The 23,079-nt window shown below is 43.4% G+C and overlaps 1 protein-coding gene and 1 long non-coding RNA gene across 31 annotated transcripts in view; one reads left to right on the plus strand and one right to left on the minus strand.

The window, feature by feature from the left end:
• The window catches only part of LOC149984051 (uncharacterized), a 615,207-nt gene that overhangs the window by 461,835 nt on the left and 130,293 nt on the right, over positions 1-23,079 (plus strand). The gene's annotated exons all lie outside the window — the stretch shown is intronic.
• Positions 1-23,079, minus strand: part of adgrl2a (adhesion G protein-coupled receptor L2a) — a 203,995-nt gene that overhangs the window by 26,297 nt on the left and 154,619 nt on the right. For all 29 annotated transcript variants that reach the window (XR_016495320.1, XR_005051450.2, XM_090232273.1 and 26 more), the window contains 9 exons: positions 21,192-21,500; positions 20,467-20,570; positions 17,733-17,918; positions 17,032-17,070; positions 15,136-15,319; positions 14,255-14,377; positions 13,626-13,831; positions 1,181-1,354; positions 370-579 (listed from right to left, as the gene is read on the minus strand). Coding sequence is in view for 27 of the 29 variants with exons in the window: in XM_090232273.1 (XP_090088399.1) it covers positions 370-579; positions 1,181-1,354; positions 13,626-13,831; positions 14,255-14,377; positions 15,136-15,319; positions 17,032-17,070; positions 17,733-17,918; positions 20,467-20,570; positions 21,192-21,500 (1,535 nt within the window). In the remaining 2 variants the exon portion in view is untranslated. The remainder of the gene's footprint in view (positions 1-369; positions 580-1,180; positions 1,355-13,625; positions 13,832-14,254; positions 14,378-15,135; positions 15,320-17,031; positions 17,071-17,732; positions 17,919-20,466; positions 20,571-21,191; positions 21,501-23,079) is intronic.

A 23,079-nucleotide genomic window follows, 5' to 3' on the forward strand; every position in this document is an offset into this window, starting at 1 on the left:
TGGAAGGTACTATGACTACACAAAGGCCATGGAGAGAAGAATAACTAAAAGAGAATACAGAGGAAATTAAAGAACTAAAAAGCGTGCAGAGGCCGTATTGAGTGTTTCAGAACGTTCTAAACGATAGCTTTCAGTGACGAAGAAAAAGGTGGAAAGTACTGCATGACATCCCTCCTCTGTAATCCATATTAATGGTGCTGTCTGTCTGACCCATGCCATGCAGAGGACAAGTACTGAAGGTTAAACACAACTATGTTTGAAAGTCACATGACTTTCACATTGAAGGGTTTTTAGTTTGGGGTGAAAAATATAGAAAAATATACATAAAATAATATATTCACAAAGAAGTGGTAAATCTGTGCTGCTTACCTTGGGTTCGGTCATATCAATACCGATTAGGAATATTAACTCGGCAATGAAGAGATTGATGCACAGGTTCTTGTGGATGGTGTTGCGATCGCTCTGCAGGCCCCGGAAGAAGCAGAAGGTGAAAATGCTGATGGCCAAGCACACCAGCGAGACAACGATGCCCACCCGGGTGATGACAGTCAAGAGTAATTCGTGCACTCCAACTTGGCCCTACGGGGATAACGGATGGGGCATATTAATATGCCTGTTTTTGTCAATAAAAAATAGAGGACAGCCAATGCTTCCATACTTCATTTCGGCAAGAGCCATGGGAAAATTACTTTTCTATTTCATAGGAGACATGAGGAAATAAATGCTCAGCAGCCATCAATCATGGACTGAGCCCTTCAGATGAGTACAATTAGCATCTGATAGAGGACAACTGACTGGGTGGAATTTAAAGCAAGGCGCTGTAGTTAGGCTACGTCATATTAACTCCTACAGAGGCTTTTTTAATTCCTACAACCTGCATACACTTTTTAAACATGGAGTATTAGGCCTACAGACCCTCATGAAATACACTTTGTGGTACAATAAAATCATTGAAATTAATGGGCTTTAGGAAAATGAATTATCTAATGAATAGAGGGAAAAAAAGATGAAAGATGATATTGCAAATCTACCAAAATGTACATCAGAAATAAGTGTATTTAACTATTTCATGTGTTATCATCTGTGATTTCTTTGTACTTTTAAATTGGTTTAAACTCTACAAATTGTTTTACCCAAGAATAAATCAATTAATCAATATACCAAAACAGGAGCTGCTTACCGAGATTTCCCGATGTGCCATGAGAACTGCAAAGTTGGTGAGATGACTGCAGGAGCAGGTGGTGTGGGTCTTATTGGAGCCCAGGAGCTTGCAGCCCTGGGTGGACCAGTATCCCATCATGCTCCTCTCCGAATAATTCCAAAAGGAGCAATTGGAGTTGAAGTAGTGGTCCATCTGATGATAAGATTAAGTGTTGAAATAACTGACTGTCCAAATCATAATTTGTACAGAACCTATGAACTTTTTTCCACTTTTTTTGTGAAGAATCAACAACAAGTGGGACACAATCATGAAGTGGAACAAAATTTTTTAACAAATCAAAAACTGAAAAATTGGACGTGCAAAATTATTCAGCCCCCTTAAGTTAATACTTTGTAGCGCCACCTTTTGCTGCGATTACAGCTGTAAGTCACTTGGGGTATGTCTCTATCAGTTTTGCACATCGAGAGACTGAAATTTTTTCCCATTCCTCCTTGCAAAACAGTTTGAGCTCAGTGAGGTTGGATGGAGAGCATTTGTGAACAGCAGTTTTCAGTTCTTTGGACAGATTCTCGATTGGATTCAGGTCTGGACTTTGACTTGGCCATTCTAACACCTGGATATGTTTATTTTTGAACCATTCCATTGTAGATTTTGCTTTATGTTTTGGATCATTGTCTTGTTGGAAGACAAATCTCCGTCCCAGTCTCAGGTCTTTTGCAGACTCCATCAGGTTTTCTTCCAGAATGGTCCTGTATTTGGCTCCATCCATCTTCCCATAAATTTTAACCATCTTCCCTGTCCCTGCTGAAGAAAAGCAGGCCCAAACCATGATGCTGCCACCACCATGTTTGACAGTGGAGATGGTGTGTTCAGCTGTGTTGCTTTTACGCCAAACATAACGTTTTGCATTGTTGCCAAAAAGTTCCATTTTTGTTTCATCTGACCAGAGCACCTTCTTCCACATGTTTGGTGTGTCTCCCAGGTGGCTTGTGGCAAACTTTAAACAACACTTTTTATGGATATCTTTAAGAAATGGCTTTCTCCTTGCAACTCTTCCATAAAGGCCAGATTTGTGCAATATACGACTGATTGTTGTCCTATGGACAGAGTCTCCCACCTCAGCTGTAGATCTCTGCAGTTCATCCAGAGTGATCATGGGCCTCTTGGCTGCATCTCTGATCAGTCTTCTCCTTGTATGAGCTGAAAGTTTAGAGGGACGGCCAGGTCTTGGTAGATTTGCAGTGGTCTGATACTCCTTCCATTTCAATATTATCGCTTGCACAGTGCTCCTTGGGATGTTTAAAGCTTGGGAAATCTTTTTGTATCCAAATCCGGCTTTAAACTTCTTCACAACAATATCTCGGACCTGCCTGGTGTGTTCCTTGTTCTTCATGATGCTCTCTGCGCTTTTAACGGACCTCTGAGACTATCACAGTGCAGGTGCATTTATACGGAGACTTGATTACACACAGATGGATTGTATTTATCATCATTAGTCATTTAGGTCAGCATTGGATCATTCAGAGATCCTCACTGAACTTCTGGAGAGAGTTTGCTGCACTGAAAGTAAAGGGGCTGAATAATTTTGCACGCCCAATGTTTCAGTTTTTGATTTGTTAAAAAAGTTTGAAATATCCAATAAATGTTGTTCCACTTCATGATTGTGTCCCACTTGTTGTTGATTCTTCACAAAACAATACAGTTTTATATCTTTATGTTTGAAGCCTGAAATGTGTTAAAAGGTCGCAAAGTTCAAGGGGGCCGAATACTTTCGCAAGGCACTGTATCTACCTAAATTACCTTGTACACCAGCGGCAGGTAGCCTAGTGGTTAGAGCATTGGGCCAGTAACCGAAAGGTTGCTAGATCGAATCCCCGAGCTGACATGGTACAAATCTGTCATTCTGCCCCTGAACAAGGCAGTTAACCCACTGTTCCTAAGCCATCATTGTAAATAAGAATTTGTTCTTAACTGACTTTCCTAGTTAAAAAAATAAACATCAACTTGGTAATTGTACCCTGTGATAAGTGATAAGGCCCGAGAAGCTGGTGTTTGGAGGATGTGTTGTAGGCCAGAGATGAAATCCCGACACTAATCCAGGGTTGCGACCCAAGCTGGCTAGTTGTTAAGACTAGATTCCTTTTGGCATACTCCAAGCGGTCTGTCATGTGCCTTTTACTGAGGAGTGGCTTCCATCTGGCCACTCTACCATAAAGGCCTGATTGGTGGAGTGCTGCAGAGATGGTTGTTCGTCTGGAATGTTTTCCCATCTCCACAGAGGAACTCTGGAGCTCTGTCAGAGTGACCATTGGGTTCTTGGTCACATTCCTGACCAAGGCCCTTCTCCCCCAATTGCTCAGTTTGGTGGCCAGCTCTAGGGAGTCTTGGTGGTTCCAAACTTCTTCAATTCAATAATATTTTTTAAGCTTTTTTTAATTGAACCTTTATTTAACTAGGCAAGTCAGTTAAGTCTGAATACTTACAGTTGAAGTTGGAAGTTTACATACCCTTAGTACCTGTGGATGTATTTCAAGGCCTACCTTCAAACTCAGTGCCTCTTTGCTTATGTAAAAAAGGTATTTCTGTTTTTCATTTTTAATATGTTTACTAAAATGTCGAAAAACCTGTTTTTGCTTTGTCATTATGGGGTCATTCCAGAAGATATAGTCCCGACACAAATCTAGAGTTGCTACTCAAGCCGGCTGGTCGTTTGTTCTAATGGTTCGGTTGCTAGAGACGAGACCCAGTCGTTCAGTCTTTTAATTCAGTATAAATGGATGCAACCCAGTCTTTTGTTCTAAATTGTTCTTTTCCCCTGCTTGCTAGCTAGCCAACTACGGCTAACTTACAAAAAGTGCAACCAAAATAACAGCAAAGTAGACGCATTTGCATTTGTTTAAGCTGTTTTCTAGTATATTTATTTGGATAAATCAATAATGCACTAATGAGGAGCGATTTCGCATGGCATAGAAAATGTGACAACTTATCAGGACAATGTTGTTCAGAGGAGCTAGCCAACAACACAGCTAAAACAATCACTTCAAACTGAAGCTGGAAAGACTGCAAACTAGCTGCACTTTGTTTAGGTTTACACTTTTTCAATTGACATTTCTTTGTATATATATATATATCCATATGATCCCAGCTGATTCATGATTTCGACTGGTTGAGAAACGCTGCCTGCCTGTTTGTTCCTCATGTTATTATTGTTTCTTTATACAATTGGCTTGTCTTTGGAAATGAACAATTTCCTGGATAAAGAACGGACTCATGCGTAGACCTCTGGGAGTCCACATTGACAACTTTAAAAGACAAAGGATAATTGGTGCTCCAGTAATTTCTTCTGACATTGTATGTCTAATCTATGAGTTAATTTGTTCCTCCATAAAATAAAATGGGAATAATTTATATCCTAATGTTGATATAGACAGTGCCTTCAAAAACTGTTCATATCGCTTGACTTATTCCAAATTTAGTTGTGTTACAGCCTGATTTCAAAATGGATTACATTTATTATTTTTCTCACCCATCTACACACAATACCCCATAATGACAAAGTGAAAACAGGTTTTTAGAACATTTTGCAAATGTATTGAAAATAAAATGAATTACTCATTTACATAAGTAATCACACCACAATACTTTGTTAGAAGCTCTTTTGGCGGCGATTACAGCTTTGAGTCGTCTTTGGGATGTCTGTATCAGATTTGCACATCTGGATTTGTGGATTTTCTCCCATTCTTCCTTGCAGATTGTCTCAAGTTCTGTTGAGTTAGATGGGAGCGGCAGTGAACAGCAATCTTGAAGTCTTTCCATATATTTTCAATGGTATTCAAGTCTGGGCTTTGGCTGGGCCACTCAAGGACTTTCACATTTTTGTTCTGAAGCCATTCCATTTTCAGACCACAGAATCTTTTCATTAACTTTCACATGCCATTTTGCAAACTCCAGGCATGCTGTTGTGTACCTTTTTCTCAGGAGTGGCTTCCATCTGGCAACTCTCCCATAAAGCCCAGATTGGTGAAGAGTTGTAGATACTGTTGTCCTTCTGGCAAGTTCTCCCATCTCAGCCAAAGAAACTATGTAGTTCTGTCAAGTGGTCATTAGGTTCTTGATCACCATGCTGACCAAGGTCTTTCTTGCCCGGTTGCTCAGTTTGGTCGGACGGCCAGCTCTAGGCAGAGTCTGGTAAGTTCCATATTTTTTTGATTTCCCAATGATGGAGAACACTGTGCTCTTTGAAACTTTGAACACTCGAGAAACTGTTCTATACCCTTCCCCAGATACAGTTGAAGTCGGAAGTTTACATACACCTTAGCCAAAAACATTTAAACTCAGTTTTTCACAATTCATGACTTTTAATCTTCGTAAAGATTCCCTGTCTTAGGTCAGTTAGGATCACCACTTTATTTTAAGAATCTGAAATGTCAGAATAATAGTAGAGAGAATTATTTATTTCAGCATTTTTTCTTCCACAAAAAGCTTCCCACAATAAGTTGGGTGAATTTTGGCCCATTCCTTCTGACAGAGCTGGTGTAACTGAGTCAGGTTTGTCGGCCTCCTTGCTCGCAAACACTTTTTCAGTCCTGCTCACACATTTTCTATAGGATTGAGGTCAGGGCTATTTTGTCAATATATCCACATAATTGTCCTCCCTCACAATGCCATCTATTTTGTGAAGTGCACCAGTCCCTCCTGCAGCAAAGCACCCCCACAACATGATGCTGCCACCCCTGTGCTTCACAGCTGGTATGGTTTTCTTCGGCTTGCAAGCCTCCCCCTTTTTCCACGAAACATAACAATGGTCATTATGGCCAAACAGTTCTATTTTTGTTTCATCAGACCAGAGAACATTTCTCCAAAAAGTACGATATTTGTCCCCATGTGCAGTTGCAACCCGTAGTCTGGCTTTTTTATGGCGGTTTTGGAGCAGTGGCTTCTTCCTTGCTGAGCGGCCTTTCAGGTTATGTTGATATAGGACTCATTTTACTGTGAATATAGATACTTTTGTACCTGTTTCCTCCAGCATCTTCACAAGATCCTTTGCTTCTTCCTGAGCGGTATGACGGCTATGTGGTCCCATGGTGTTTATACTTGGTTACTATTGTTTGTACAGATGAACGTGGCTTGTGGAGGCCTTGTGGAGACCTTCAATTTTTTTCTGAGGTCTTGGCTGATTTCTTTTGATTTTCCCATGATGTCAAGCAAAGAGCCACTGACTTTGAAGGTAGGCCTTGAAATACATACACATGTACACCTCCAATTGACTCAAACTATGTCAATTAGCCTATCAGAAGCTTCTAAAGCCATGATATAATTTTCTGGAATTTTCCAAGCTGTTTAAAGGCACCCAACTTAGTGTATGTAAACTTCTGACCCACTGTGATTGTGATACAGTGAATTATAAGTGAAATAATCTTTCTGTAAACAATTGTTGGAAAAAATAATTGTGTCATGCACAAAGTAGTTGTCCTAACAGACTTACCAAAACTATAGTTTGTTAATAAGACATTTGTGGAGTAGTTGAAAAACAAGTTTACGTACACCGGAAGTTTACGTACACTTAGGTTGGAGTCATTAAAACTCAACTGTATATTCCTCATCACAATTCTATTTCAAAGATCAATAGTCAGTTCCTACTCTGACATGCAATGTCAACTGTGGAACATCATATAGACAGGTGTGTTTATTTCTAAATCATGTACAAACAATTGAGTTGGCCACAGGTGGACCCCAATGAAGTTCTCAAGGATGATCAAAGGCAATTGGATGCACCTAGGCTCAACACTCTATTTAGTCATTTTTGAATTCAGTCTGTAATACAACCAAATGTGGAATAAAAAAAAAATATATATATTTATATACAGGTAACTGATAAAATAAAGGAAACACCAATATAATGTATCTTATATATTTGGCCACCACGAGCTGCCTGAACAGCTTCAATGCACCTTGGGATAGAGCCTACAAGTGTCTGGAACTCTATTGGAGAAATGCGACACAATTCTTCCACAACTAAATCCATCACTTGGTGTTTAGTTGGTGGTTGTGGAAACGGTGTCTCAGGCGCCGCTCCAGAATCTCCGAAAAGTGTTCTATTGGGTTGAGATCTGGAGACTGAGACATACACACACACCCTTTAAACTGTGTGTGTATCGGTCTGTCTCAGTCACCAGATCTCAATCCAATTGAAGACCTACTCGTCTCAGTCAAACACACATATTGTATACCAACGTGATCGCGATTGTCTATACCGATCTAAAACAACACATAAATCTGCGACGCTTTAGGCTAGAAACAAGTGGTAAAATGCCAGAGGAAGACGCGACTCTGATACACATGGTAAGATCTTTACTCTATGACATTCAGAAGCTGACCTACGACCTTCTAAAGTTGAGGACTCAAAGAAATTGGACATTGCTTGGGAAGTAATCTTATACAATGTGTGATTCTGTTGGTATCAATTGATCTATTCACTTTCTGTAAAACAGAATATGTATAATTCAATTGAAGGTTCATGTAAATTATAATAAAACATATTTGGTAGCGGAATAACATTTTGGGAAATCGGGTCTAGACTTTATTTCCCTTATTCATTAATATTATTATCATCATTAAAATAGTAATGAGTCTTGTTAGACTATGTAGAAATGCAGGAAATGAGCTTCAAAACAACATTTCTTAGGTCCCTCAAATTAAACAAAATGATGGTGTATTTAATATAGGCTCTCTCAATAAACAATGATCTAAACCAATTTAAATGTAAATAAGAGGGCCCTGGGGATTTATTTTTGGAAACCACTGCTTTAAACCCCTTATTGTTTTATATTTAACTAGGCAAGTCATTTAAGAACAAATTCTTATTTACAATGATGGCCTACCCCGGCCAAACCTGGACCAATTGTCCGCCGCCCTATGGGTGTTACGGTGCGTGGATGAGGACCCAAAAGCGAATTAACGTAAACAGAGCTTCTTTAATAACAAAACAAACGTAGGCTCAGATGGACCGGCAGATTCCGACAGGACAGGACAAGGTTGCAGCAAACATGACGATAGTCTGGTTCAGGCATGAATAACACAAACAAGAATCCGACAAGGACAGAAACAAAAACAGAGAGAGATATAGAGGACTAATCAGAGGGAAAAAGGGAACAGGTGGGAAAAGGGGTGACGAGGTAGTTAGGAGGAGACAAGGAACAGCTGGGGGAAAGAGGGGGAGAAAAGGTAACCTAATAACGACCAGCAGAGGGAGACAGGGTGAAGGGAAAGGACAGAAACAAGACACAACATGACAATACATGACAGTACCCCCCCACTCACCGAGCGCCTCCTGGCGCACTCGAGGAGGAAACCTGGCGGCAACGGAGGAAATCCTCGATCAGCGCACGGTCCAGCACGTCCCGAGAGGGAACCCAACTCCTCTCCTCAGGACCGTACCCCTCCCAATCTACTAGGTACTGATGACCACGGCCCCGAGGACGCATGTCCAAAATCCTACGGACCCTGTAGATGGGTGCGCCCTCGACAAGGATGGGGGGGGGGGGGGGGAAGACGAGCGGGGGCGCGAAGAACGGGCTTGATACAGGAGACATGGAAGACCGGGTGGACGCGACGAAGATATCACGGAAGAAGAAGTCGAACTGCGACAGGATTAATGATTTGAGAAATACGGAACGGACCAATGAACCGCGGGGTCAACTTGCGAGAAGCGGTCTTAAGGGGAAGGTTCTGAGTGGAGAGCCAAACTCTCTGACCGCGACAATATCTAGGACTCTTAGTTCTACGCTTATTAGCAGCCCTCACAGTCTGCGCCCTATAACGGCAAAGTGCAGACCTGACCCTCTTCCAGGTGCGCTCGCAACGTTGGACAAAAGCCTGAGCGGAGGGGACGCTGGACTCGGCGAACTGAGATGAGAACAGCGGAGGCTGGTACCCGAGGCTACTCTGAAAAGGAGATAGCCCGGTCGCAGACGAAGGAAGCGAGTTGTGGGCGTATTCTGCCCAGGGGAGCTGTTCTGACCAAGACGCAGGGTTGCGAAAAGAAAGACTGCGTAAGATGCGACCAATAGTCTGATTGGCCCGTTCTGCTTGACCGTTAGACTGGGGGTGAAAGCCGGAAGAGAGACTGACGGAAGCCCCAATCAAACGGCAAAACTCCCTCCAAAATTGAGACGTGAATTGCGGACCTCTTTCCGAAACGACGTCTGACGGAAGGCCATGAATTCTGAAAACATTCTCGATGATGATTTGTGCCGTCTCTTTAGCAGAAGGAAGCTTAGCAAGGGGAATAAAATGAGCCGCCTTAGAGAACCTGTCGACAACCGTAAGAATAACAGTCTTCCCCGCTGACGAAGGCAGTCCGGTGACAAAATCTAAGGCGATGTGAGACCACGGTCGAGAGGGAATGGGAAGCGGCCTGAGACGGCCGGCAGGAGGAGAGTTACCGGACTTAGTCTGCGCGCAGACCGAACAAGCAGCCACGAAGCGACGCGTGTCATGCTCCCGGGTGGGCCACCAAAAACGCTGGCGAATGGAAGCAAGCGTACCCCGAACGCCAGGGTGGCCGGCTAACTTGGCAGAGTGAGCCCACTGAAGAACGGCCAGACGAGTAGGAACGGGAACGAAAAGAAGGTTCCTAGGACAAGCGCGCGGCGACGGAGTTTGAGTGAGTGCTTGCTTTACCTGCCTCTCAATTCCCCAGACAGTCAACCCGACAACACGCCCCTCAGGGAGAATCCCCTCGGGGTCAGTGGAGGCTACTGAAGAACTGAAGAGACGAGATAAAGCATCAGGCTTGGTGTTCTTAGAGCCCGGACGATAAGAAATCACGAACTCGAAACGAGCGAAAAACAGCGCCCAGCGCGCCTGACGCGCATTAAGTCGTTTGGCAGAACGGATGTACTCAAGGTTCCTATGGTCAGTCCAAACGACAAAAGGAACGGTCGCCCCCTCCAACCACTGTCGCCATTCGCCTAGGGCTAAGCGGATGGCGAGCAGTTCGCGGTTTCCCACATCATAGTTACGTTCCGACGGCGACAGGCGATGAGAAAAATACGCGCAAGGGTGGACCTTGTCGTCAGAGAGGGAGCGCTGAGAAAGAATGGCTCCCACGCCCACCTCTGACGCGTCAACCTCGACAACGAACTGTCTAGTGACGTCAGGTGTAACAAGGATAGGTGCGGATGTAAAACGATTCTTGAGGAGATCAAAAGCTCCCTGGGCGGAAACGGACCACTTAAAGCACGTCTTGACAGAAGTAAGGGCTGTGAGAGGGGCTGCCACCTGACCGAAATTACGGATGAAACGACGATAGAAGTTCGCGAAGCCGAGAAAGCGCTGCAGCTCGACGCGTGACCTAGGGACGGGCCAATCAATGACAGCTTGGACCTTAGCGGGATCCATCTTAATGCCTTCAGCGGAAATAACAGAACCGAGAAATGTGACGGAAGAGGCATGAAAAGAGCACTTCTCAGCCTTCACAAAAAGACAATTCTCTAAAAGGCGCTGGAGGACACGTCGAACGTGCTGAACATGAATCTGGAGTGACGGTGAAAAAATCAGGATATCGTCAAGGTAAACGAAAACAAAGATGTTCAGCATGTCTCTCAGGACATCATTGACTAATGCCTGAAAGACAGCTGGAGCGTTAGCGAGGCCGAAAGGAAGAACCCGGTATTCAAAGTGCCCTAACGGAGTGTTAAACGCCGTCTTCCACTCGTCCCCCTCCCTGATGCGCACGAGATGGTAAGCGTTACGAAGGTCCAACTTAGTGAAAAACCTGGCTCCCTGCAGGATCTCGAAGGCTGAAGACATAAGAGGAAGCGGATAACGATTCTTCACTGTTATGTCATTTAGCCCTCGATAATCTATGCAGGGGCGCAGGGACCCGTCCTTCTTCTTAACAAAAAAAACCCCCGCTCCGGCGGGAGAGGAGGAGGGGACTATGGTACCGGCGGCAAGAGCTACAGACAAATAATCTTCGAGAGCCTTACGTTCGGGAGCCGACAGAGAGTATAGTCTACCCCGGGGGGGAGTGGTTCCCGGAAGGAGATCAATACTACAATCATACGACCGGTGTGGAGGAAGAGAGGTGGCCCTGGACCGACTGAACACCGTGCGCAGATCGTGATATTCCTCCGGCACCCCTGTCAAATCACCAGGCTCCTCCTGTGAAGAAGAGACAGAGGAAACAGGAGGGATAGCAGACATTAAACATTTCACATGACAAGAGACGTTCCAGGAGAGGATAGAATTACTAGACCAATTAATGGAAGGATTATGACAAACTAGCCAGGGATGGCCCAAAACAACAGGTGTAAAAGGTGAACGAAAAATTAAAAAATAAATGGTTTCGCTATGATTACCAGAAACAGTGAGGGTTAAAGGTAGCGTCTCACGCTGAATCCTGGGGAGAGGACTACCATCCAGGGCGAACAAGGCCGTGGACTCCCTTAACTGTCTGAGAGGAATGTCATGTTCCCGAGCCCAGGTCTCGTCCATAAAACAGCCCTCCGCCCCAGAGTCTATTAAGGCACTGCAGGAAGCTGACGAACCGGTCCAGCGTAGATGGACCGACAAGGTAGTGCAGGATCTTGAAGGAGAGACAGGAGTAGTAGCGCTCACCAGTAGCCCTCCGCTTACTGATGAGCTCTGGCTTTTACTGGACATGAAGTGACAAAATGACCAGCAGAACCGCAATAGAGACCGAGGCGGTTGGTGATTCTCCGTTCCCTCTCCTTAGTCGAGATGCGGATACCTCCCAGCTGCATAGGCTCAGCACCCGAGCCGGCAGAGGAAGATGGTAGTGATGCGGAGAGGGGGGCAACGGAGAACGCGAGCTCCTTTCCACGAGCTCGGTGACGAAGATCAACCCGTCGCTCAATGCGAATAGCGAGTTCAATCAAGGAATCCACGCTGGAAGGAACCTCCCGGGAGAGAATCTCATCCTTTACCTCTGCGCGGAGACCCTCCAGAAAACGAGCGAGCAAAGCCGGCTCGTTCCAGCCACTGGAGGCAGCAAGAGTGCGAAACTCAATAGAGTAGTCTGTTATGGATCAATTACCTTGACATAGGGAAGACAGGACCCTGGAAGCCTCCTCCCCAAAAACAGATCGATCAAAAACCCGTATCATCTCCTCCTTAAAGTCCTGATACTGGTTAGTACACTCAGCCCTTGCCTCCCAGATTGCCGTGCCCCACTCACGAGCCCGTCCAATAAGGAGAGATATGACGTAGGCGACACGAGCAGTGCTCCTGGAGTAAGTGTTGGGCTGGAGAGAAAACACAATATCACACTGGGTGAGGAACGAGCGGCATTCAGTGGGCTCCCCAGAGTAACACGGCGGGTTATTGATTCTGGGCTCCGGAGATTCGAAAGCCCTGGAAGTGGCCGGTGGATCGAGGCGGAGATGGTGAACCTGTTCTGTGAGGTTGGAGACTTGGGTGGCCAGGGTCTCAACGGCATATCGAGCAGCAGACAATTCCTGCTCGTGTCTGCCTAGCATCGCTCCCTGGATCTCGACGGCTGAGTAGAGAGGATCCGAAGTCGCTGGGTCCATTCTTGGTCGGATTCTTCTGTTACGGTGCGTGAATGAGGACCCAAAAGCGAATTAACGTAAACAGAGCTTCTTTAATAACAAAACAAACGTAGGCTCAGATGGACCGGCAGATTCCGACAGGACAGGACAAGGTTGCAGCAAACATGACGATAGTCTGGTTCAGGCATGAATAACACAAACAAGAATCCGACAAGGACAGAAACAAAAACAGAGAGAGATATAGAGGACTAATCAGAGGGAAAAAGGGAACAGGTGGGAAAAGGGGTGACGAGGTAGTTAGGAGGAGACAAGGAACAGCTGGGGGAAAGAGGGGGAGAAAAGGTAACCTAATAACGACCAGCAGAGGGAGACAGGGTGAAGGGAAAGGACAGAAACAAGACACAACATGACAATACATGACAATGGGACTCCCAATCACGGCTGGATGTGATACAGCCTGGATTCAAACTAGTGTCTGTAGTGATGTCTCTTTCACTGAGATGCAGTGCCTTAGACCGCTGCGCCACTCGGGAGCCCATGCTCCTTTGAGACCCCTCTTTCAAAGTAACTGATATCTCTTCTTCGAGCCATGTAGCTACAATAATGGCCAACTGTGTATTTTTATACATGACCCTAAGCATGATGGGATGTTTTAATTGCTTAATTAATTCAGGAACCACACCTGTGTGGAAGCACCTTCTTTCAATATACTTTGTATTCGTCATTTACTCTAGTGTTTCCTTTATTTTGGCAGTTACCTGTTTATGCCATTTAGACTATGCTTTAATCCAAAGCGACTTACTTTGTACTTTTACATTTTACCTAGCCAGGCATTTATAATAAATTAAACGATTTCTGCCTGCCAGGCTCTTCTCTTTCCCAGCGGTTTTATGACCTCTCCATTCATTTAGCTTGGGAAGACTTACGTCAATGTGTTCCAGGGTGAAAATCACAGGGTCCGTGATGAACACACGACTGGACTCTTTGTTGATGGAGGCGGCGATGATGTCTGAATTTACGGCCACCGACACATTCCGCCCATAAGCATCGTTGGACATTTTGATCGTGGCGTTGTCAGTGCTGAGAAACTGCCCAAGGTTTTTGTACATAACAAACACCAGCTTGGCAACACCTGAAGAAAGGAAAAACATAATAGGTAAGCGGCTAGGAAAACATGTTCCTTCCAAATAAAAGCAGTAGTAACTGTAGTGTTAAAAAAAACTAAGGGCTGAGAATAAAAAAAAAAACGGATTAGACCATCGGGGAACATAAGTGGGCCTTGTCAGTTATCTTCAGAAAATATCATGGTGCTGGGTTTTAGGGTTCAAATCCTTAGTGGTCGCTCCTATCTAACAGTCCCACTGAGTAATCACTGTGCATTGTCAGTTTTGACAAGCTGCATTGACAGACCGGTTCGTCAGACTCTTCACCTTTTCATAGACACTGGAATGGAACAAAAAGTCTGAGCTAACACTCACACTCGGGATAAACACCCGCATGCAGCTCTGCCTGTGAATGAAGTGAGATTTCTGAGAGGGAAGTGTATGGGGTTTACCATTCCGACTGTTGAGCTTGACAGTATTGGAGGACAGCTGGATAGAAACACCACCCTTGCTGGCCTGTGGAAATTTGAAATCCTGAACCTGGCCGTCCGTGCTGAGCACATACACATCCAGGACTGGGGTTTTGTTGATGAAGGGGGAAAAAAAGAGACAAGAAAAGAGAGAGACCGGGAGAGAGAGATACAAGACGTTACAGTGTGTTTTGAGTAAGACGAGGGTAATAAAAAAGAAAAATGTTGATGCCCAGGACGTGGTTGCTTACATTCCTAAGGCGAAGCAAGAGTGCGGGGGTGTTAGGTACTACAGCCACTGAATACATTGTTCAAGTGATTCTATGCAACAACAATGTTGCTGCCGAGTTAAAATGTCAGAACCAAGGTGATCCTTTAGCTCCTGTTGAGTCCCTTTGTGGGATACAGTACACTTGTAAAAATCCGGTGAAAGACTGGATGTACAAGATAAAACTGCAGCATTTGAATAAAAAAAAGAAGAAATGTTGTTGCAATGCACAGTGAAACATTTTACATTCATTCCCTCTCATGTCCCGAGAGCTTTGAGGTTAAAGGAGGAGACAGGGTCTAAACACTGTTTTTACTAGGTCTCCGCAGTAGGGTAATGTTCACATTAATGTATAGAATTACATGGGGCAGACCTACGCATTTATAAACCAAGTCCTCCCAATCTATTAACCTGGAAATTGTCTGAAATTCATCACTTTGTTTTACATGTACATTGTGACTGAACTCATTGAACAGACTCATTTTCTTTCTCGACATGAGTAGTTGAAATATGCATACAGCATCAAAAACGACTGATTGCGTTCAAATCACTGGCCGTGCTTTATTATTTGTTTACCGGGAATTCAATTACTTACTTATATTATCAGCGGGTACTTTCACAATAGCCGGCTCCATTAGGTTGTCGGCAAGGACGAACGCTCCTTCCTCTAGGGTATCCAGTAACATAGTAGCAGCATGTGTCTGTTCCGTGCTGTTCATATCATGCCAGGACTTCAGAGCCTCTGGTCTTAGAAGGTTGTCAACTGTGTCTACAATGGCCTGTGTCCATCAGAAAAAGAGATGTGTAAGCAATTCTGAAAACATTCGACTACAGTAATTGTCATAAGCAAAAACAAAGAGGGGTGTCATATGAATAGCTTTGATAATGCATGGCGAAGCAATCCCATTGACATATTATAGACGATCATAAAAAAAATGTTTTGGGTTTTGAGTAAGTGCTAAACAAATGCTCCACACAAGTATCTTCTCTGTATCGATGTGGTGTAAATTCTTGTGATTTGCTGTGCATTCAAGCAGATAATTGAATATGTTTAAAACTGAGGGGTGTTTCAATGTTTCTTGGACAAATTTTTTTTAATCAGCTAATCTTCATAATGTATTGTATAATAAACATTTAACACTATTAAACAGCTCAAATCATTGAGAAAACCAAAACATTATGCATTTTGAAATATTAAATCCAAGCTGTTTAGCCAGTCGCTAGAACTCCACAGGCAGTAGATAAAGTACATACAGACGCTAGTGGGATCTCCTAAAAAAAATTATCAAATCAATCAGACTAATCAGGTAATCAATGGGGGCCCAGTTCCTCTAGCTAGCACGGATGGCTAATGTGACTTCTCATCAACTATATTGTATGTCAAATTCTGCCGACACAGCATCCCACTCACACACACTGTCATCTAGTCACATACATATTTCAAATCTTCTCTCACTAACAAAAAATAGACCCATGTCCCACAGAAACATGCAATGCACTGGAAATTTGCAACAAAAAATAATAATAATATGAATGAGATGACGATAATGAGACATTTGGGGAGAAAGGATAGTAGCTATTAGCTAAAATTCTTATTTTTAACAAGTATGGCCATCTAAGGACTAATTAACCTGATCAATTTTAACACCGTCCCTGAGGATCGATCTGGATGTCAGAGAGCTTGACTTTGGAGGCAGGTGGAGAAGGATGTTGAGAAGTCCCTAATGGCCAGAGAAGCGATATGGCCAAAATACTTAGAGCGGCAGGCCACTGGAACTATTAAATGGAGAAGGACACAAATTGGTTTGCCCCCACCAGCCTTATTAGTCCAATGGAAAGCGCAGATTTGTGCCTCTAATATATGACACAAATGAAAATCTGTGCCCTGATGAATGAACAGTCATGAATTAACATGTTAAAGGTCAGAGTGTGGCCGAGGAAGACAAAGGTTTGAATACATCACAGGTGGAAAGAGAGTCTTAAGTACAGCTATCCTTAGCACTGTAGCACTGTAATGGGCTTTTCTATTGAGGAGACTCGCAGAATCGGAGGTGACTGTAAAAAGGAATGTGTGCCTTAAAAGACACACAGGCCAACTTTATATAGGAAATTACCCTTATTTTAGCCATGAAATGCAGTTTGTGAATCACTGTGTTACATATTTAGGCATATACATTCTTAAAGCAAAAAGAGAAAGGACCATTCAATGGAAGACAAAGATAAGCGAAAAACAAAACCAAATCCTCCTATCAATATAAGGGAGAAAATAAGTTACATTGGTAACTGCCAATGATGTCTCAGCCACTTAGCGTGGACCTTTGGCACAATTATGGCTGTGTGGAAGCAATTACTCCAAAATGCAGGAAGCACAGAGAGAGGGGGGAGAGGCTACATGACAATACCGAGGGTACATGCTGCTGAGCAGGGGAGTGGAGGGGAGGGAGGGAGGTGCAGAGAAGCAGAGTGTGGTACATTAGCATAGATCAGATACCTTCATGTATGCCCTGCATGTCCTTTCTCGTTTTTGAAGCTTTTTCATTAGGTAGAAAAAAGATAAAACAAAGAAACACACAATTAGCAAAATGTAGAAACTTGAGAACAAGTGTTCAAGGCTTCGATTATTTTCTGACTGATCACTCCCCCCCTTTCAGCTGGCTTTCTCCTTCCTCATGCTTTAGGCTACACAACCTGCAGGTTCCAGACAAAAGAGCCCTCACTTCCATTTGTGGCATGATGTAATTCTCTCAAATACACCGGAGACTTCACAGAACAAGCCTTGGTTGAGGCAATTACAGCAATTACTTCAGGTGTACAAATATGTCAGGGAATAACATGATCTTATTGCATTTCAGTACATATAATTTAATATCCTAATTGGTTTGCTGTTTCTTTATTTGCTTGAGTACATTTGTCGGACTTTGAAAGAAAGGGAGAGAGGAACAGACATAATATGAGGAATATTAACAAAATAGAACCACTAATTTCACTGACTAGAAGGAATCACATTTCTCCTAACTTGAAGCGGGAGACAGCTCAGAAGAGCATCACAAAACGTCTAGCGGTGACTCAGATCCAGAGAGATTGCTGGTGGGGAGAAATGGCAGTGCTATTTATCTCCATAAAGCACAGTACGTGATAGGGGAATGAAGATGTCAAGTGGCAGCCATTTTGAAAGGGTGGAAAATCAGTTACCTTGTTAAAACTGCGGCCCGCAGAGTCTTTCTCGCTGGGTCTCAGCTCCTGAAGCTGAGCATCCAGGATGTCGACCAGCTGTTCCATCAGTCGGACTGATGAACTCACGTCGCCGGCAAAGATGGGTCCTTTGGTGTGCTTCGCCAGCTCGTTGGCCAGGTTAGCTGCGTTCTCGCCACTACGGATCTGGAGCGATAAAAAATATATTTGTAACACTGAACCTGGTTCCTCTCTAGTTGTTTTCTCAGGCTACTTCTAGGGAGTTTTTCCTGGCCTCTGTGCTTTTGCCTCTGCAATGCTAGCTATTTGGGATTTTAGAAATTTTATTGAATTTGATATTCTTACAGCCATGTTATAGGCTTAAGACTTGTTATAAGCATGAACAAACCTTTATACTAAGATATTTGTTATGGCTTTCGATGTTTTAAAATGGGCAGCAGAAATGGCTGGTAGTATCAACTTTGCTAAGGACTGTACCCAGATCTGTTTGTGGTCCTCTGAATATGATTATTATGCTATTGGCTTAATCACATACAGATCTGGGACCAGAATAAGGGAATATTCCACCAGACTATGAGGCTCTCTCCCTCCCGTTCTGATGTGAGGTCATTCTAGGATGAGCTGCCCCATATAACGCCAGTCTGGAGAGATGGGTGACTAATTACACTTAATAACACTCCTCGGGGTGCTGTATTTCTCATTTGATGGAAGTGAACACAAGAGTACAAAATGATGAAGGGTCGTCCGTCGTGCTTAAATTACTACACATTCTATGTCTGAGTCACTTATCAGAACAAACAGCAGACAGCGCAACCTAGTGGATGGCCCGCGGCTATTTTGACTCTTTAATCATCATAAATGGTGGAAGATGAAAGGAAAGAGGTGCCATATAAGGGAAAGAGGAATATACAATTATTAGAGCGCAGTGCTTGAATTGAGCCAGTTCAAACTGGTAGAGATTACCGGTAACTCTTATCAACTATAAAATATGAGCACCACTACTGTAAGATTAAAATGATTACAGGCACCATTTTCATTCCACTTCAAGCACCGCAGTACCTACAGTATTTTAAGGGAATTAGTACATTTACTTACAGTTGAAGTCAGAAGTTTACATACACCTTAGCCAAATACATTTAAACTCAGTTTTTCACAATTCCTAACATTTAATCCTTGTAAAAAATGTCCTGTTTTATGTCAGTTAGGCTCACCACTTTATTTTAAGAATGTGAAATGTCCGAATAATAATAGATTGAATGATTTATTTCAGCTTTTATTTATTTTATCACATTGATCACATCAGAAGTTTACATACACTCAATTAGTATTTGGTAGCATTGCCTTTAAATTGTTTAACTTGGGTCAAACGTTTCGGGTAGCCTTCCACAAGATTCCCACAATAAATTGGGTGAATTTTGGCCCAATCCTCCAGACAGAGCTGGTGTAACTGAGTCAGGTTTGTAGGCCTCCTTATTCGCACACACTTTTTCAGTTCTGCCCACACATTTTCTATAGGACTGGGGTCAGGGTTTTGTGATGACCACTTCAATACCTTGACTTTGTTGTCCTTAAGCCATTTTGCCACAACTTTGGAAGTATGCTTGGGGTCATTGTCCATTTGGAAGACCCAAGCTTAAACTTCCTGACTGATGTCTTGAGACATTGCTTCAATATATCCCCATAATTTCCCTCCCTCATGATGCCATCTATTTTGTGAAGTGCACCAGTCCCTCCTGCAGCAAAGCACCCCCACAACATGATGCTGCAACCCCTGTGCTTCACTGTTGGAATGTTGTTCTTCGGCTTGCAAGCCTCCCCCTATTTCATCCAAACATAACGATGGTCAATACGGCCAAACAGTTCTATTTTTGATTCATCAGACCAGAGGACATTTCTCCAAAAAGTACGATCTTTGTCCCCATGTGCAGTTGTAAACTGTAGTCTGGCTTTTTTATGGCAGTTTTTAAGCAGTGGCTTCTTCCTTGCTGAGCGGCCTTTCAGGTTATGTCGATATAGGACTCGTTTTACTGTGGATATAGATACATTTGTACCTGTTTCCTCCAGCATCTTCACAAGGTCCTTTGCCGTTGTTCTGGGATTGATTTGCACTTTTCACACCAAAGTACGTTCATCTCTAGGAAACAGAACGCATCTCCTTCCTGAGCGGTATAACGGCTGTGTGGTCCCATGGTGTTTATAATAGCGTACAATTGTTTGTACAGATGAACGTGGTACCTTCAGGCATTTAGAAATTGCTCCCAAGGATGAACCAGACTTGTAGAGGTCTACAATGTTTTTCTGAGGTCTTGGCTGATTTCTTTTGATTTTCCCATGATGTCAAGCAAAGAGGCACTGAGTTTGAAGGTAGGCCTTGAAATACATCCACAAGTACAACTCCAACTGACTTAAATTATGTCAATTAGCCTATCAGAAGCTTCTAAAGACATGACATAATTTTCTGTAATTTTCCAAGCTGTTTAAAGGCACAGTCAACTTAGTGTATGTACAATTCTATGCCACTGTAAAAATAATCTTTCTGTAAACCATTGTTGGAAAAAGACTTGTGTCATGCACGAAGTAGATATCCTAACCGACTTGCCAAAACTATAGTTGGTTAACAATACATTTGTGGAGTGGTTAAAAAACAAGTTTTAATCACTCCAACCTAAGTGTATGTAAACTTCCGACTGTATACTGTAGCTCAAAACATTGAGGTAGTACAGCTCATACATACCTTCTGCGCTACTTGGTTGACCCAGTGGGAAGTGCAGTTGCTGAGATCAGGGCCCTTTGGGTGCCAGGCCCCCGTGGCAAGTACACATAAATAAGAGGCGGTGCCTGTCAGGAAAATACATTTACAATAGCTCAGTTATATAAGATATATGTATTAGAAACTACATTGGATTATGTCATGTTATATTAGCCATATACCTCATCGTGTTAAACCAACCTAACCTCCAAAATCCTACATACACTGCATTTAATTGTTGTCTTTACATCAATAGCTGGTAATTTACCATAAATACTGACTATATTCTCCCAGTGCCAGTTTCACTATAAAGTAAGTAATAATAAGACTTTTCCTTCCGTTCCAATTACACCAACGTCTAATGAACCCTGAATGATAACACAATTTCACACACAATCCAATAAGGCCTGAACATCTTCAATCAAGCTTGGGGTAACAGCTGAGCCAGTTCCCTTCAACACACTGGCTGCATATTGCCAAATACTATTTTGACCTATAACAATGCAGTGAATTATTTACACAACTGTAAAAATCCTAAATCTTGTTGATTCCCTATACAGTCCTGCACGAATTGAATTTATCAATAAATGATTGTCAGAAACAATAACATACTGTGCAGGTAACAAAAACACACAAGCGATCTCATCTCTCCAACCACTCATCATGGTGATAAACAGTAGCTAATGCCCTAAGGTAAACCCTCTGCTTACCTCGGGTCCCCTTGGGGCAAGGCCTCTCTACTAACATGCCCCTCTGGGTCTGAGGCCACACGATGTCCCTCTTTTCCGTGGTCTCACAGAAGCGCTCTGGTAGGGGGAAGGACTCCAGAGGCGGCTGGGCGGTGGTCTGGGGAACCTCCAGAGGGGGTTTGGGCCCTCCTCTGTTGTTACCCTCCTTGGGCCCTGTTGTGGTCATGGTGTTTGCTACGCCTTTGTTGCGTGCTGCTGTGGTGGTTGTTGTGGTGGTTGTCGTTCGGAGAGGCTCAGCCGGCGCCGAGGTCGCTTCGGAGAGAGGTGGAGCTGGGGAGAAAATGATAACGTCGTCTCATTTTAGCTCGCCCAAGTCTTTCTGTTCTCGTTCTTTCAAAACACACCTGGTACAAAGCTGGCTACACACAATGGTGGCTACACACAAATGGGGAGCTGGGAGTGCTTTGTGCAAATATATTTGCCTTTCCCCTGGACTATATCTTATTCAAGGCACTCAGTCTGCACCGAACAAGACAATAATTACAGTAACATCTTCCTGCCTGGCAGTCACTCTTGCCTGAGAGACTATGAGGCACGGCTGATTACATTTTGACAGAGAAACAAGGAGCCCGTGTGTGTCGTTTTGTTGTCGGAACATTCATTCGGTGGTTGTTTTCCTTTCTCGCCCCACATTTTGATAAAGCCGGTATGTGTTATGTGCCAAGGGCAAAAACAATAAGTTTCAGTCAGGAGTGAAAAGGAAACACCACATTCAAATACATCCCTCCTTGCCTTCTGAAGTAATCACAGCTCGGAATTGGTTGGATTGTTGAAAGCAATAGGTTGGCGACCTTGTTTACACCTATCCATCACTTATAGATCTGTGCTTACCTCAAGGAAACAGGGATGAAATTATACATTTCTGAAGTATTACAACAGGGCCTATGGCTGACATTTCTTTTGTTATACTAGTACTATTATAACTGTATTTCCTGTAAGTGAAACGGTGATAACTATAAACAAGTCATTTGCTATACATCTGTTCACATCTCAAGGTACTGAAGCGAGAGTTTAGAAATATAATACAATTTTGAACACAAAATGATGTGCGAGGAATTTTATCCCTTTTATTATCCCATTAAGTTGTCCGTAACATGGAGGACTTTAAAGTGGTATTTGCTGTTGCCGTTTTATCCCCGTAAATGTACGCAAATTCACTTAAACAACTACTGAGCTCACTGAGTGAGAGTGCGAAGCTCTCGCTTCCAGGCTTGCAGGGAAGACAGACATCACCACCATATCTATCGCTTCAATTGGATAATGGGACTGGGCTGATGGAAATAGTGTGCCTGGCAGCGCCCCCATGGTGTGGATGGAAGACTTCAGCACAGCCCAGGCTGAAGGGATCCCTCTTTGAGGTTGGCTGGTTAGCTTGTTACCTGCTGCGAGTTAGTCTCTATTGACCATTGGAAACAAGTCAATGCGCTTCCTGCCTAGCGGGAGCCCAAGCGGGTCCGCAATGGCACTCTACTCCCAACATAGTTCAATACATTTGACCAGAGCCCTATAGGCCCTGGTCAAAATTATATACACTATATAGAGAATAGGGTGCCATTTGGAAAGCACCCCAGTCTTGGCTTCAGTAACTGCCTCTACATGATGCTTCCTGACTGAGACACAGACCTCAGACCTGAAATGGTGACATGGAGAAGTTCTCAGCTGACTGGATGTTTTGATACGGAGCTTGATGGTAAAGTTGGCTGTAATATATATGCATCATTTGAAAGCCCAGGTAAACTACTGAAAATAACTATTCAGTCCTGTATTTCACATATACGGGCCACATGTAGACAAGCTACCTCTGCAGATTATGCAGGTCTACTAGTTGTCTACTACATCGCTTGACACA

Source organism: Oncorhynchus mykiss, chromosome 4 (assembly GCF_057628025.1).
Source record: "Oncorhynchus mykiss isolate SJ-2025 chromosome 4, ASM5762802v1, whole genome shotgun sequence".
In the NCBI taxonomy this organism is placed as follows: Eukaryota; Metazoa; Chordata; class Actinopteri; order Salmoniformes; family Salmonidae; genus Oncorhynchus; species Oncorhynchus mykiss.